Here is a 16915-nt window from a genome sequence, read left to right as displayed (position 1 = left end):
GTATGGGTTTGGCACTCGTGTCCCTGCGACAACTTTACTAACTGGAACACAATCCAATGTAGCAACATCTGAGTCTGCGTGTGGCTCTATCAACTCAAACTAACAGTCCCGCAAATGCATTGGAAGAAAAAGTGAAAAATCTTGCACAAAACTTGAACAAGATACATGAGGAAATACGTGGAGAAATACGTGAAGAAATGAGAAATGTGATAGCGGAAGGCATGAGTGAATTTATGGCACGTATGGAAACCATGTTCATGAGTAATGCATGTTCAACCCTTGGCGATGCGGGACCTTCAAGACTTGACAAGTAAGAAAAAAAAATTCCCTCACATGATGTATAATTTTCAGTGCAAACACTTGGATACTTTTTAAGAATGTTATTTTTAATATTCATATGTATCAAACTATTTTATATATTGTGTGTTAAGGATAATTTCTAATTAGATGTTAGGACTTGAATCTCAATTTTGTAATGTGTTTTTCTTTTATATATTTTACAGTTGAATGCAGAATTAAATTTAGTATCGGAAACAAAAATGGTAATTTTTTCTGAAAATTTATTATAAAAATAATAGGTCAAAATATTTCCAACGAAAAATTCAGTTGGTAATATTTTTCCAACTGAAATTTCCGTTGGAAACGCCAAAAAATTCCGTTGGAAATAATTTTTCCAATGGAAAAAATTCCAACCAATTTTTCCGTTGGAAATAGGGCATAATTTCAAATTTTCAACGGATTTCTAACAGAATTTTTCATTGAAAATTTTTAACAGATTTTCAACGGAAAGTATTACCCACAAGGTTTGTACCGACGGAATTTCCAATAGACCTTTCTGTTGGAAATCCGTTGGAAATAAATATTTTCAACGAAAAAAGGCCTATTTCTAACGGAAATTTCTGTTGGAAATAGCCAATTTTTTTGTAGTGTTCCCAAACAAAAGCTCGTCAGGTTAGAACATGACTCGAGTTATACGCTGAAGCCTGGGTAACACCATTGAATTCATTGCTGCTTCCTCTGCTTCTTCAGTTGTGATTATTTGCTCCATCGTAGGGCAATTTTTTACTTTTATCTCTTTCAATTGCAGAAGGTCCAAAGCCATAGAAACAGTGCATATGTACTTCAAGTTATTAGAGTCATAAACTTCCAAATATTTAAGATTTATGAAAGCTTTTGCAATCAGATTCTCATGATTGTGGAAAGATGTATTTGAAAGCTGAATATGCCATATCCTTTCAACATTAATTGAGGACAACAGCAAATTCTCCAAGCATGGAAACAACATCTGCAGACATGCAATTAATCTACGTTAAAAATAACCAAAAAACAAGAAAAAAAGACAACGGAAGAAAGACTACCTCTTTTAGCGTAATCCAATAAAATTCTATGATTAAAAAGGAAGTCATGCGTTTGCCAATGCCATGGCAATTCAGTTCAGGAGAAATACTTATTTCCGTTTTAAAGAAAAGTGATATCTAGTGTATTAAACAATCACTAAGTTGTAAAATTTTAGTAGTACGTGGCACATTCCCTGGCATTTAGCTAGAGAGGATCAAAATTCTAAAACAAAAATGAATATAGAGTAGTTTATGCCTAATTTTAGAATATAGATGTTGAAATTTATTTATCTTAATGAACAAAATCTCGAACCTATGATCTCTAACTAAACCCTCTCATCTCCTACAATTATGCTAGGCTCTCATAAATAAGTTTAACAAAGGATAAGTATAGCATTACATAATTTTTATAAATGGATTATAGAGTGCCAAATTTATAAAAGATATTCGATCTATGTGTTTACTCAAATTAGATATTCAGTGGCACTTAGCTAAAAAGGGAGGGAGGGAGATTCTAAAATATTACAAATTTAACATTTGAGAACATTGGTTGATCATAAAGAAGAAAATTTTAAGGAAATTGGAAATGAGATAAAAATATGACTTAGAATGAGAAAAAGATGGAAATTAATAAAATACCTTTTCACTGAAAAGAGGTAACTCATGTTGAGTCCCGGAGGCTGAGCCACTTTTGTCTTCAGAGCAAAAGCTAATGAGCTGTGGTAGATTTGAAGTGTCAAAGATCGTAATTGAAAAAATTCATTTTTATTAACTGCACCATTATCATTAATGATATATTTGATCCCTAAACTATTTTGGATACGGAGATTCTTCAAATGCAGTAGGCTTTCTTCATCTTTGAACTCTTGCATTGCAATCTTGACACCTTTAAGTTCATCTAAATATAGAGCTTCAGTTTTCCTCAACAACAACTTAAGTCCATGATCCAAATGATCAATGCTTGTACTTAACTTGAGTTTCAAAGTCCTTGAATATTCATACTTACCCAACCATCCCCATTCCTTTCCAATGAAAATCTTGTATCTTCCCAATTTCTGCAAATCTTTAAAGAGTAAGCCCCCTAATATTGCCTCTGCATCAGGAATATGGACTTCTAAAGTGGTCAAACAAGACAAAGTCTTCAACTCAGCAAGACTAGCATTGCTTCGTTGGTTGGCATGTCCCCCTACTTGCCATTGAATAAAAGTGCCACCCATATATAATTCTTCTAATTTGGACAAATTTGATAGGACACTTGGTGGAATTATTTTGAGTTTAGTACAATGACTTAAATCTAATAACTTCAACTTAACTAGTAGTCCAATTTCCTTGGGCAGAATTCTGATATCAGATTTCAAAAGACTGAGAATTTCTAAATTCTTGAGCTTTCCAATAATGGCTATATCTCTCAATTCACATTGATCTAGGCACAATGTATGAAGACTTGTTAGGAGACGAATTGATGAAGGTAAAGAAGAAAAATGCATGTTAGTGAAATCTAAGACTTTAAGATCTGTTGTTTTCCTAAAGAAGTTAGGTGGTTTTTTTAGGGAAGTATCCTTGTTAAACATAAGGAAAAGAACAAGTTGTGGACAATTTAACTCGTCAGGAAGTTCTCCAATACTAGGATATTGCAAACGAATCATGTTGAACTTTTTCATTGTCTCTGCAACAAGCCAATCTTTCAAAACATCCTCCTCATTTAATGTAAAGACGTGATTGTCTTTAAAAGCGATTGACATGGCGACATCACAAACAAGATCATGCATATCAAAGTACTGGTCATTGGTGTTACTATCAAGTAACAAACAAGAAGCTTTGAGGTCACTCATCATTGTTAACAACCTATTTCGTGCTTCCTCCACACTGTTGACACCATTAATTAAGCCCAAACCAATGGCATATTTCAACAAGTCATCAATTCTTGTATCACGGCGTAGTAGACTGCAAAGCAAGAAAGCCTGTTTAAGTTCTTCACTTTCTACATGATTGTAACTCAACTCTATAGCTGAATATATGTCAGCGGATATCCCATTGAAGTTTTTGGAGGAAGGCCTCTGTAGTTGTCGTAATGCATCCTTCCAAGCAAATAAACTTTTATTTCTCAATGCCCTTGCAACTGTTGCGATGGCCAGCGGCAATCTTGCACATCTGTTGGCTACTTCAATTGCTGTAGATCGCAACTCAACACTTTCAACACTGTCCCCAGCCATTTTCCTAAACCAGTCCCAAGCTTCTCCATCGTCTAAATCACCAATTAAAAAGGTGTTCTCAGCATCCATCCCACTGGAGAGAACATTTTGATCTCTTGACGTCGACAATATCTTGCATCCCTTGTGTTGGTTTCCAAATGGAATTCCGACTTCATCGAGATCCAATCTCTTCCAAATATCATCTAAAACAACAAGAATCTTCTTCTCTTTCTTCAACCTTTCGCACAATCTACGTGCTCTTCCTACCGTACTCTAATCTTCTAGTCTTAGACTTAATAAGTCTGCAATTTGATCTTGAATTTTCTGAATGTCAGGAGTCTGAGTCACAATTGCCATAACCACGCAATCAAATAACTTAAGCTCTAGGACTTGTTTGGCAACTTCATTGACTAGTGATGTTTTTCCCATACCAGCCAACCCGTACACCCCTATAATGCTGATAGTAGCATCTTTCACTGCCCCCATGATATCGTTGAAAACCTTTTCTCTTAATTTAAAAGTCTCAAAGTCTTTAGGTGATACATCCAATATAGCTTCTGGAACATCACGGTATCCCACTCCATTAAATTGACACTGTTGGATAAGGTCGTCAACAGCCGCAACACCTTCTTCTGCTTTCCTGCTAAGCTGGTAGCGAGACTTAATATTGGGACACAAGCCAACGAAGCACTTGTTCTTTGCTTTGTCTTGAAGATCCTTGACCTTCTTCTCCTCTTCATTGATTACCTTGTCCACTCTCTTGCTCCAATGTTGGATGTCCGCCTTTATCTTCTCCCCGTTCCTGTCAGCAGCGTCAACCTCTTGCTGCACACTTGTTCTTTTTGCTATCAACATCTGAAGTTTCTCCTCGAACTTGTCGACATTTTTCTTGTATATGAATACATTTTTGATATGACGTTTAATTTCTTGGAAGATGCCTTTCGCAGCTTCCGACGAAACGTTGGCACTAGCACCAATAGCGGCAGCTTCCATTTCTTTATTCAACAGACAAGCAAGCAAATGACAGAAGAACAGAGAACAAGTAGCAGACACAAAAATGAAAACAGCAAGAAGAATATACCAACAAACGATGTGACCAAGCCAAGTAATCAGAATGGAGAGAAATTGGAAACGGTGGCTTTCTACATTAGCTACATAGCTATGAACAAAAAGGCAACCAAGAATCAAAGTGAAAGGTTATTGGTTTTTTGATGGAAAGTAGAGGAAGGTGATCAGAAGCCCAAACTTTCGGGTGGAGGAAAAGAGATGAGAAAGAAACAAAGGAGCAAGCCAAAAACAAAGGAAAAAAAGATAATCGAAGATCAAAGCAACAAAGTAAAAGGGTTTTGAGAATCAAAGAGCGAAGGACGTTTAAGTAAGATAATAGGGACGAGTTGAACAGAAACGTTGTGTCTTCTCATGGCCATTGAATGGCCATGAAGTACAACGAAAGACTCACCTTAAGTCTTTATTGTATCTTTATTTTTTTAGAATAATTATATATAAATATAATTATAAGCACAGGCAAAAAGGAAAGATTCAAGCCTTTGACCAAAGACTAACATAATAAAATTTGGTGCAAACTGCCATTAGGAGTAGACTCTAAAATATTTTTTATAAAAGACTCTAAAATACTTGTGTGAATTGACATATTCAAGTAAATAAATTTACAACTGTAATTAAATTATCCAAGTCAATTAAAGAGAAAAACGTAATTGACAATGGTTTTTTTTTTTTGTATATTCTCCTATATAATTAATCAAGGATTGATATGTTATTATTTCCTGAGATCAGACTCAGTACTCCATCCATAAAAGTCAAACAATCAAATAATTCTCCAGTCTCAATTAAAACCCAACCTGAGAAAAAAAGACTTAGAACAATTAAAATTCCAAGAAATCTGTTACCAATTGAAAACTCTTTGGCATTGGAACAAAAGGAGTCTTGCTTACAATTTCTCAAGAGAACGAAGACTTGGTGATGTCTATGGCAGCCCAAACTTTAGGTAAGGCCTGACAGATATTTGCTAAATTTAATTGGAGCTTTATCATTATAATTTTTATGATTATTAATTCATTTATTATTTTTGGACCAGATTAATTTATTAATTAGGCATCGACTATTCCAACATTAGCAATTAAACAAAATTACTTAGTGAAAGGTTTGCCAGAAAACTACTATTATTATATATAAACTAATAAGAAATATCATTCTATCAGGTTTCTATTATTTATGTTTTTTTAGCCGCCATAACAGTTATACAAATGATTAATTAATACTAGATCGAAGAAAGAAAAGAATTGATTAGGTTGGAATCCAACCTTAGTTAATTGATTAGGTTTTGCAAATTATTATTGTTTATTTTAAGCATTATCATGCCAACACCAACAAGAGTTGAACTCTTGTACAAGTTGAACTTATTAATAGATAATGAAATTGTGGTGAAACCCTGTGGCTTTGATTGGCCATTCAAATCCAACCAATCCTTGCTTTTTGCAGCCATAGGTGAAACAAATTTCTTAAGACCTTTTCTTTGGACGTGTGAACTCTGCTTGTTCAATTATAAAGAAAGACTTAACAAAAGTCTTCATTTCTAAGCACATAATTTCCCATGTGATGTAATGCAAGTACTCTTTAACGATTAAATCTTCATTACTCATACGCGTCAAATCAAAAACAAAGATTTTGATAGTTTTATTTCAGCCATTGATAAGAAAAAAAATTATAACTTCTTAACTTAAGCAATTGGTTTAGTTAAAACACAAAAAAAAAAAATCAAATTCCTAGATTATTTAAGAAAATTTAAATAAAGTTTTATTTTCTATTACCTTCAATCAAATCTTTATATTTTTATTTTGTACGGAATAAATTCTTATTACTAATTATTATAAGTCAAAATGTCACTTGTTATTTTTATGTCACGTGATGTTGATGTGGCATTGATGTGGAAGAATGAAAAATATCATGTGACTATATCATCAAGTCAAACCAGTATACCAAATCATTATCTATTACGATATGTTATGTCAACACCATTTGATATAAAATAATAAGTGTATACACTTTAATAAAAGTTTTTTATTTTTAATTATTTCCTTCAGTTATTTTTTGTTTCTAATTAATTCATTAAGTTATTTTCATTCATTATCAAGATGAACAAATTAGAAGCTACAAGCAATTATAAAGAAACTATACCCATAAGTTGGTCATTTACTTTTAAGTCATGACAACTAATACCCAAAAAAAAATAATAAAGAAAACTAGAATAAGAGAAAAGAATCGAAGAAAGGCAAGAATGTGTTAGTTGAGGGATACGATTAGAAGTCAAATTGAAAAAATATTATTCGAATTAATGGAGCATTGGAATATAAAATTACTACTATCGCAATGCTTAGATGAAGTTCTAATTAAATTCTTCATCTAAAAAAGTCAGACTCCAAAATGTGACTACTCACATTCCAAGTTTCATCATCAAATTAATTCAAAATAATACATTTTTTATTTAATTTTTAATTATTATATATATTAATATTTTAAAATAATTATTTAAATTAATAAAATATTAAAATGTAAAATTAAGACTGTCGTAATGATATGATGAAATCTTAATTAAACTCCTCACTTAAAAAAATCAACTCGAAAATGTGACTCTCCACATTCCAAGTGATGTTCCATCATTAAATTAATTCAGATTAAGCCTATTTAATTCATTAATTTTCATACAAAATTTACCAATAAAAACATGACAAAATATAATGGACTTAAAATAAATATAAGATGGGGTCCAAGAACCTTCAATGGGCTTTCTATGCTCTGTTCCTTTTTCTTTGGGCTTCTCCACTTGGGCCGTCCACCACTTCTTTTCTTTTTGGGCTTTTTTTTTTCTCTTTTCTTCTCCTTCTCTTCCTCCTCCTCCTGTTTCCTTCTTTGCCTTCCTTCTCCTTCGTGTTTCTCTCTCTTGTCTTCCTTCTTCTTCTTCTTCTTCTCCCACTTTCTTTCTCTTTATTCTTCTATCTCCCTCTTTTCCTTTCCTTCTTCCTTCCTCTTCTCCCTTCTTTTCCTGCTTCCTTCTTCTTCCCTTTTTCCTCTCCTTGACGTGACCCCCCAACAAAACCAAACTACCCCTCCTTCCAACAAAAACCAACGACCCCCTTTTCAAGACTGGCTTTTTCTTTTTCTTTTTTTTTTTGTGATTTTGGTTTCTTTTTTGCTGTTTTCCTTTTTTGTGGTTTCAAAGATGCCTGCTATCATGACACATACATTTTCAATGAACTTCTTCCAAAGAAGAGAGCAAAGAGTAGAAAAAAAAATATGTTGTTACAATATTTTTACAAGCAATGTAACGAAGGGCACGTTATAATGTTAATTATGATGGTAAATATAGAGATTTAATTTATACTGTAAATTTACTTAAATGATAGTATAATAATTTGTCTTTTATATTAGTAACCGTTTACTTTGAATTTCTTTTCTTTGGAAATTTATTGTTTTCATATATAAAAAATGTCTGAATGATAATATTAGATAAAAAAATTTTACCAATTAATTAAGTTAATTGATTAAATTTAAACCTTGTAGGTTGTTCTTACTGCCATTGTTGAGGTTCATTAAGAAAGAAAGAAATATTATTTTTAGTGAAGTTAGTAAACCCGATAATGATGTGGCCTTCTATAATTGGTGGGTTGTAGGTCATGAATAAATATATATATATATATATATATATATATATATATATATATGTTGGCTTTTAATAGTATTAACTTCATATATGATAAATAAAATGATTCAATTTCTCACATTTTTTATATTTTTTTAAAATTATTTTGTGTTTCAATTACATGTTTGGAGGCTTTTAAGAAATTATTTTACTTTATTAATTTTTTTAAAAAAATTTAACCAAAAATAAAGGCTTTGTTTTTTCCTTGCAATAACAAGTGAATTTTTTAATAAAATTATGTTTTTTTCCTTTGATTTCTTTAGAGTTTTTCTCTTCATATGTCGTAAAATCTTTATATATTAGTTGTACTAGACTTATCATAATTCTGTGGCTGAGAAAATGTGCAATTTGAATGGAAAGAGACATGGTGTGTTATGTTAGAAAAGCATTGTATTTGGGATGAAATTCCTTTTCTTTTAAACAGTTATGGGCGTGTTGGCTTATTACTGTAACTTAAGTTCATGCCCAAGTCTGAGATTATCGACTTTTAGGATTGTGGGTTCATCAGAAATTGGGGTGTCCAGAAGACAAGTATTGGAACAAGTGGATAAGGAGCTGAACAAAGGGGATGAGAGGGCTGCACTCACTCTTGTCAGGGACTTGCAAGGAAAGCCTGGTGGGCTTCGATGTTTTGGTGCTGCCCGGCAGGTTTGCAGACTTATAAATGGTTTTTGAATTGATAGAATTTGTGTTCACTTTTAGCTTTGGCTGAGAAATTTAGTTGAATGTATGTCTCTGCTTCCTGATCGGTTGAGTTGGAAAAATTGTTACCTTAATAATTTGTATGCAGCAATTTCTTGCTTTGAATCACCTAAGCTGTTGCATTGCAGCAAATATAGGATCTCTCGTTCTCTAGAATTTGTTCACCACTGTTTTGGAATAGATGTGATGATTTTCATTGTCTAAGGTGTGCGGTTTGGTTTCATTTGAAGAGTGATTAGGCTGTGCAGGTTCCCCAAAGACTGTACACCTTGGATGAATTGAGACTGAATGGAATAGAAACTACATCTCTTCTATCACCAGATGATGCAACTCTGGGTTCAATAGAAAGAAACCTGCAGCTTGCTGCTATCTTAGGAGGGGTTGCAGCATGGAATGCTTTTGGGTTTAGCCCGCAGCAAATCCTGTTTATTTCTTTGGGCTTCTTGTTTCTGTGGACACTGGACTCGGTAATTTCCTCATGCTGATCTAACTCATTTCGTTCAGGAACTGTCCCCTTCTTTGATATCTGACTTTACAAGTTTATTCTTATGTATGTGTTTCATTGGCTGACAAGAGATTTCTAGTTCAGAATTCATTGCTTTAAACATGGATGAACTGTTTGACGAACAAATAGTAATGGGGCAAAAGCCACACTGTGTTCTACAACATGCTAGTGTTTTGTATAGGTTTCATTCAATGGAGGAGTTGGTAGCTTGGTCCTTGACACAATTGGTCACACTTTCAGTCAGAAGTATCACAACAGGGTTATTCAAGTAAGGGCTCTCTCTTTCATTTTCTACTTTCATTTAAATCACTTCATATATAATGTGTTAATGCTGCTCTCTCTGTCTTCACCACCTATCAGCTGGTTAGTCATTTCATATTGCTGAAAGAAACTGATTTACATCGAAACCAACTACTTATATAAGATTTCTGTGCAGCATGAAGCTGGTCATTTCTTGATTGCTTACCTGGTGGGTATACTTCCAAGAGGATACACATTAACTAGTTTGGACGCTTTAAAGAAAGAAGGATCACTCAATATTCAAGCAGGGACAGCTTTTGTTGATTTTGAGTTTCTTGAAGAAGTAAGTTGATTTCTTCAAATTGTTGTTCATTAATGTAGCTTTCTCTCTGCTATATTCCATTCAGCTGCTGCTGCCTCCCCATCCTGTCTTCGGTTTGGGTCCTAAAACAGAACCCGTAATCATGCATTGAAGAATTTGGAATGATATTCCAGCAGAGCGGAAGCCTCTGCCATACTTCAGTTAATTGTACCATGGCCATAACCAACTCACAGATCTACAACTGACCACTTTGTTTGATAGATTTCATGTCTGGTTGGTTTTGCATATGCTAGCAAGAAGAAGGGAAAATATCATAGATGACTATATGAGTATGTAAGGCAATCTTGAGGTGGCTAATTGCGTCATCTACAATTCTCCAAGGCATAACACTTGCTTGAGACTTCAGACTTAGTAAAGCTAGGTAAAGGCTTTAACTTAACCATGGAAGCGACAAGGGAAAGGCAGATGATGAAAGAACTTATAACAAGCTAGCCATTGATTGATTTCTGTGTTAATCTTTTTAGTTTTATGAATAATGTAGTTCTTTTATAATCCCTAACTGCTATCACTTTCTTTTCCAAATTTTCATTTCATGCAGGCTAATGCAGGGAAAGTATCAGCGACAGTATGTAGTCTACTTCTCACATTTTCATTTTCCTGCTCTTAAGCATATTAGATTTCAGACATCCTCATTCAAAGTGGCAATCGTTCTTATGGTGAGAATGTTTCTGAACCAGACGCTGAACAGGTTCTCATGCATAGCACTAGCAGGTGTGGCAACTGAATATCTGTTATACGGATATGCTGAGGGAGGCCTTGCTGATATAAACAAGGTACACAATCCCTTCTGCTCAACTTCTATCATACACTGAAAATCAAAGCTGCAAGAGTTTCACCTCTGATTGAACTTTCTGGTTACATGGAGCAGTTGGATGCATTGCTCAAAGGCTTGGGATTCACACAAAAGAAAGCAGATTCCCAAGTCAGATGGTCTGTGCTGAACACCATCCTACTGCTGCGTCGACACGAGGCAGCCCGAGGTCAACTTGCAGAGGCAATGTCCCTGGGAAAATCTGTAGGATCCTGCATTGACATTATAGAGGATAACATCAATGATGATGACATCTAGTTGCAACTGGCTTTACTGGCTAACTCCCTTTGTCATTTTTTCTCGACTTATGAGTTAGATGAGATTGGACTTCATACACAAAGAAGATTTCTGTCAATATGGTGTATCTGCATCTGCTTTCAAATGAAAATATTTGTAATGTAGCTGACAGGAAGTAAATTCAGTTGTGCAATTTTTCCATGGAATTAAGCTTTGCCATAATGTGATTGATTATTTGTATTAGTAATACCCTTATTGTGATAAAATAAGAGGATATATAGATCATATACTGAATTTCTCTAAGATGCAAATAAACCATAAGTCTATTACATTGTTGAAACTTCAAAGTTCAAATGCTTCCTCCTTTCTTATTCGGACCCAACCGGATAATGGTCTGTTTTAGGCTTTGGGTCTTGGGCTAATTGTTCAATTGCAGCGTCGGGTCAATGTTGGGTCCGTAAAAATATTATAAAATTAATTTTTTAATGAAAATAATGAAAAAATCAATAATTAATATACAAGAATTAAGTTATACATTCCTTTAAAATTATTTAAAAAAACTCATATTTAATTTATTTGTGTTAATATAAAATTGGGCTCACATTTTTTTTTCATAAACTTAATCGGCTAATGTGATTTCTTTTAAATAAATTACACATACAATCTAATTAAAGAATCAACTCAAATTAAAGAATCAATTCAAATCAAGATCAAAATTAATTTAAATTTGGATTTGATAATTATGTAAAAAGAGTTAGGGGCTAGCAAATTGGTGTCAAACATTGAGGATAAAAATATAGATAAAAAATCATGAACAATAATTAAATTTAATATTGAATTTGATTCTGCAAAATTAAATGATTCTATTAGAATTAAAAGAAAAATCATGTCCATAAATAAGTGTAGTTTTAAATTTTAATTTTTTATAAATTATTACAATAAAATTTTTTATTGTAATTTACAATCTATAAAACAAAAAAATGGAATCTTATCAGAAAACATACCAAAGTCTCAGAATCTCAAATGATCAAATGAATATTCAAAGAGGAAAAAAGTGAAAAAAAAAAAAAAACAAAACACAGTTTGTGGGCAATTGTCACCCGAGTTCAGTTTGTGTACTTATATACAGTTATACCACGAAAGTCAGAACCACGTCTGAGAAACCAAAGCCCCGGACTAAAACCTGTCACAACGACAAAACCAATCAACAGAGCACAACCAAAAGTCCAACCAAGCCAGCCTTTGAAAATCTAACAAAGATTTCCAAATTGTCTCTCCCCAAATCCCCTGTTTTTACCCTCTCTCGAAGTCCCAGAAAAAGATTTTTTTTTTTTAACAAAGATGGCTGTACATTGGGCACTGGTATGCCATGGCCTGCTGACCCTTACAGTTGTTGTTGCTTTTCTTTGTGGGCAGTGGCCTATCTTCCAAGGAACACCCATCAGCTCCATCCACCGTTTCATCACTTTTGGAGCCTACCAATACTTCCTGTATTTCTCTTTTTGCGGTTTTCTTTGATGGGTTCTTTTTGTTTTGGGTGACTGATTTTTGGTTGTTTTGATTTGTTTTCAGGAAGTTTATGGGGGCTGTGTTTGGAGATAAGGGAACGAATTTGATCCTTTCTGTCGAGTATTATTGTTGTGATAGGCCTAATCCTGTTTTGCAGGTAACCACTTGAAATTATTGGATTGAAGCCTCTGGAAAATGAAGTTGATTTCCCTTTCTAAATGAGTCTGTTTTCTTGTTTCATAGCATGTTAATGAATGAATCTGTATGAATTTTGGCTGTGCAGTGTGGTGTGTTTGGAATTTAATGTTAGAATTAGAATTGCAGTACACGAATGTTATGTTCTTTGGAAACAATAGAAAGCAAATATACTCTAAGTAATGATATTTAGTTTAGTTTCACTTAATTTGATGCTAAAACATTGAATTATAAGATTCTTTTGGTACATACGAGGAAGTTCTAGGGGGAAGGGAGAATTCGAAACTTGGACCTTAACCGTCGTAAGGAGGAGTGACAACTGCTACATCAAGCTTGGGTTGTTACATTGAATTATAAGATGATTGGCAGAGTTCTGTTTTCTCTTTGATATATTTGATTCATGGATTCAGTTGACTGGAAACAATGTGCATTAAATTTGATGAATGAGGATAAACTGAGATAAAGGTTCTGTTCTGTTAAAGCCCTAATGAATTCCATTTAAATGGCGAAACTCTACCCTAACACATGTACATCAAAAATAAGAAAAACCTTCGCAATATTATAGAAACAAATGGTTTTGATGTCCTAATATTCTACCTTATTAAACTATACTACATTTCTTTCACATATCCACTGTTGAGAAAGAATTTCTTACCATTAAGAAAGGAAAGAGGACTGGGGAGGGGGGGGGGGTCTGCGCCGGGGATTTCTCCGTTCATAGGGGTCCACCTTTACTCTGGTTTTCTCTTTGTTACAGATTATATACTTGGCAATAATTGGAGCAACTTATTACATTATAGCAAAGACGTCCTTTAGCTATATCCCTGGCTATTATCTTAGTGGAGTTCATAGGTATGTTCTAAGAAGTGAATTTTCTACTGTCACCGGATTCCTTCAAAATGATTGTCTTCTTTTTTTTTTTTCTCAGATTTTATATGTTTTTGCAGGTATACAAGCTTGTTGGCAGTTGGTATCGGCATTCTGCTCTTTCTATTGACTAGCTTTTCTGATCCAGGAACTGTTAAGGCAGAGAATGTCTCACAATATCTATCAGCTTATCCTTATGACAATATCATATATACAGAGAAAGAATGCTCGACTTGTAAACTTCCAAAGTAGGTCTATCTCTTTGGTGTAATAGTTATCGGTGGCTTTTTAATTCTGGTAGATGTGATGGGATTATTCTATTGATCAGACCTGCTAGATCCAAGCACTGTAGCATATGCAATCGATGTGTTGCTCGCTTTGATCATCATTGTGGATGGATGGTTTGCACATCTTGAACTATTCTTTCTTCTTTATTTTACTTTGTGTAGCCAGTTGTTCTATATACAGCATGTTCAAAATATCCGAATCTCATACCTACTGAAGGTGGTGTTACTTATTGCAGAATAATTGTATAGGGGAGAGAAATACCCGATACTTCTTGGCTTTTCTTTTATGGTAAGTTCTGCACATTTATTGGCAGCTATATTTGATTTAGTTTACTTAATTGGCTTCTATGTTTTTCTTCAACCTTTCTGCTGGAAAATATTGAGGGTGGTAAATTGGTAATGTCCTCTTGGAAACATGATCAGCCTCTAATTACTTGGCGGAAACCACCTCATCACTACAGCTTTTTCTGTCAATTATTTGGGTCATAAATCATAATCAAGGTTTTTTCATTAAATATGAATAGAGCTTCTGACCATCCAACTTCCATTAATATAAGATAGTTATCAATATCAAGGTTGCATTAATTTTTTCGGAGTGATGATCTAAATCTAGTAATTGAGCAGTGTCTGCAATTTTGTCCTTTTGTTACCTTCTTGTCCATGCACAACTTTTCCTGGTGTATGAGTTTTAGCAGTAAGCTGCTTTTCCATTTTAATTTTCAAAATTCATGTTAATTCATATTCAGTGTTCTGCAGGCATTTCCTTCTTTGCATGTACGGGACAATTGCTATTGGATTGGTTCTTGCTGGACGGTTGAAAGAATTGAGAGTTGTATATATTTTGACAGGTAAAAAATCGATTTTGGACTAAGGTTTTCTAGTTTCTTCATGATTTATAGACTAAATGTTCCATGCCATTTTCTTTGTTGTTGCAGTTTATTATGGTGTAGATAATTCTTTTGGCAGTTTAGCTCCTCATATTGTGCAGGTGAGTGTAATACATATTCTTTTATCAAACTATTGCTAAGGGTTGTTGCTTGATGTGTGGCTACATTTTTGTTCCAAAACAAACTGAAGGAAGATTAACTTCCTATGGTGTCTGCATTATTTTGAGATGTTTTATGCTTCAGATTTTGGGTCCTACCATAGAACTTAAATTTTACTAAAGATTTGGTTTCTAGAAAATATCACTGTAATCCTGATTTTCACTGAGTTTCTCCATGTTTGTTTAAGCATGTAGTTACAGTTACTTACATGTCTATTTGAAAGCTAGTGGCATTATATAAATTGTCTTTTGCTTTGTGGCAGTGGCTGTTGGGCTCATATAACAGCCAAATACTTCTTATGGTGTTTATGGCCATAGTTTCTCTCTTATTGGCGGGTTTCTTTGCATATCATGCTAATCTTTGTCTCACAAACACCACAACAAATGAGGTGAGATCTGCTTAAACCTTGTTCAATAGTTTGTTACCTTAATTTGACTTTTTGATTGACCATTATTACCTGACTTGTCAACCCTGCATGGACTGGATATAAACCTGGAAATAATTGGCTATGATGATTAAGTTGTTAATAGAACCAAGAAACTAGAATCAAATGTTGTCATGTGTCTGAAATTACAGACATTCAAGTGGCAAGACTACATAAGCTGGCAGAAGAAACTGAGCGAAGCAAGAGCAAGTACTGCAGCATTGAAAGCAAGCATCACTGGAATGAATAGCGAAGGAAAGCCTCCAGAGAGCAAATGTAAATCCTTCTTCAGAAGGTCCCCCCTAGAGGATACTGAAGCTGTTGTAAGGAATAATGTGTATGATAAAGGATTCTTTCACAATATCTATGAGGTAATTTTTCCAGTTTCGACAAGAGCATCACTTTTGTGGACCAAATCAAAATCTGGCTAAGGTTGTCAACTGTTAATACATATTCATTCACTGGCTTTCATCGTGATCTGTGCTTCTTGATGGCTGTATTACTTTCCAGGAAAAGGGAAACCCATACGGCTTATAATTTGTAAGAACAGCATTGTAGACTGTAGAAATTGGATGGAGTAGCCTTTCTTACATCTCTGGTTTTTGTACTTGAGAACGCTGCTGAAACTCAAGCTAATATTGATTTGGATCATGGAATTAAAATGGTTTGAAGGAGAATAAATTCAGATTTATATCTAGATCAATTGAAAGGTTTTCCGCCCTTGAAAAAGCTTCATGTTGAAACTATCCGGACGTCGAATATGTCATTATTGACAATGAAGTAGCTGATAAGATCGAGTTGTTCTCAGTTACGATCTTAACACCCTCCAGGATCTGCCAAAACTCATTGGCTTTTGCTTTGAAGGGGAGGGGATTCTTTTTATCTCGACAGGGTCAAGTAGACACAACGTTCTAATGTAGAATAAAATTACACACAGGTTTGCATTTCCTAGAACTTAATGGCGGGATGACTCAATCACACGTGGGAAATTGTTAAGTTTTGGCATTTGAATTAAATTAGAAGAACAGAAAGAATGAATGCAGCATTGAATTGCAGCAGAGAGGGGAAAACAGAAAACCATAAACTTAACTGAACTTCATCAAAGAAGAAGAAACCTAACACAAATGCATTACAACTCTTTTAAAATACAACATAAACTAAAGCTTAAATCTGCAGAAACATTACTCAAACTCTGCCTCGCTCACTATCTACACGCAGAGAGCAGAAATTAAGTCTTTCCATGCATTGGTTGCATGCTCTGACACTGTCAACACAACTTGCACATTGATAAAACAGTACTGTCGTGACGTGCGGGTCCGGGAACCCGTCCGCCAGACGCGGGCGAAAAAATTAAAAATCTCAAGGTGTGAGAGTCGCCACCAATCTTTTTTTTTACTAAGTGTGATTGGCCATCTATTAACTCGATTCTAATCGAAAAGTCCTAAATTAATTTTAGGTCCGTCC

The 16915-nt window shown here is 34.2% G+C and overlaps 2 protein-coding genes and 1 pseudogene across 2 annotated transcripts; 2 read left to right on the top strand and 1 right to left on the bottom strand.

Moving 5' to 3' along the window:
• On the bottom strand, nucleotides 953-4522 carry LOC18600319 (annotated as a pseudogene).
• Nucleotides 8522-11412, top strand: LOC18600318. The gene is made up of 7 exons (XM_018122309.1): nucleotides 8522-8894; nucleotides 9197-9415; nucleotides 9635-9721; nucleotides 9890-10036; nucleotides 10614-10640; nucleotides 10753-10848; nucleotides 10944-11412. Exons 1-7 carry the CDS (start codon nucleotides 8673-8675, stop codon nucleotides 11142-11144), a joined length of 999 nt encoding a protein of 332 aa, XP_017977798.1. The 5' UTR covers nucleotides 8522-8672; the 3' UTR covers nucleotides 11145-11412.
• On the top strand, nucleotides 12229-16142 carry LOC18600317 (probable protein S-acyltransferase 17). Its single transcript, XM_007030684.2, has 10 exons — nucleotides 12229-12613; nucleotides 12696-12789; nucleotides 13585-13679; nucleotides 13775-13942; nucleotides 14023-14095; nucleotides 14218-14270; nucleotides 14738-14829; nucleotides 14917-14969; nucleotides 15290-15415; nucleotides 15604-16142. The coding sequence occupies exons 1-10, from the start codon at nucleotides 12465-12467 to the stop codon at nucleotides 15880-15882; spliced, it is 1182 nt and encodes a 393-aa protein (XP_007030746.2). The 5' UTR covers nucleotides 12229-12464; the 3' UTR covers nucleotides 15883-16142.

Source organism: Theobroma cacao, chromosome 5 (assembly GCF_000208745.1).
Source record: "Theobroma cacao cultivar B97-61/B2 chromosome 5, Criollo_cocoa_genome_V2, whole genome shotgun sequence".
Lineage (NCBI taxonomy): Eukaryota > Viridiplantae > Streptophyta > Magnoliopsida > Malvales > Malvaceae > Theobroma > Theobroma cacao.
Note: the sequence above shows the minus strand (reverse complement) of the source record. Positions and strands in the feature narration are given on the sequence as shown.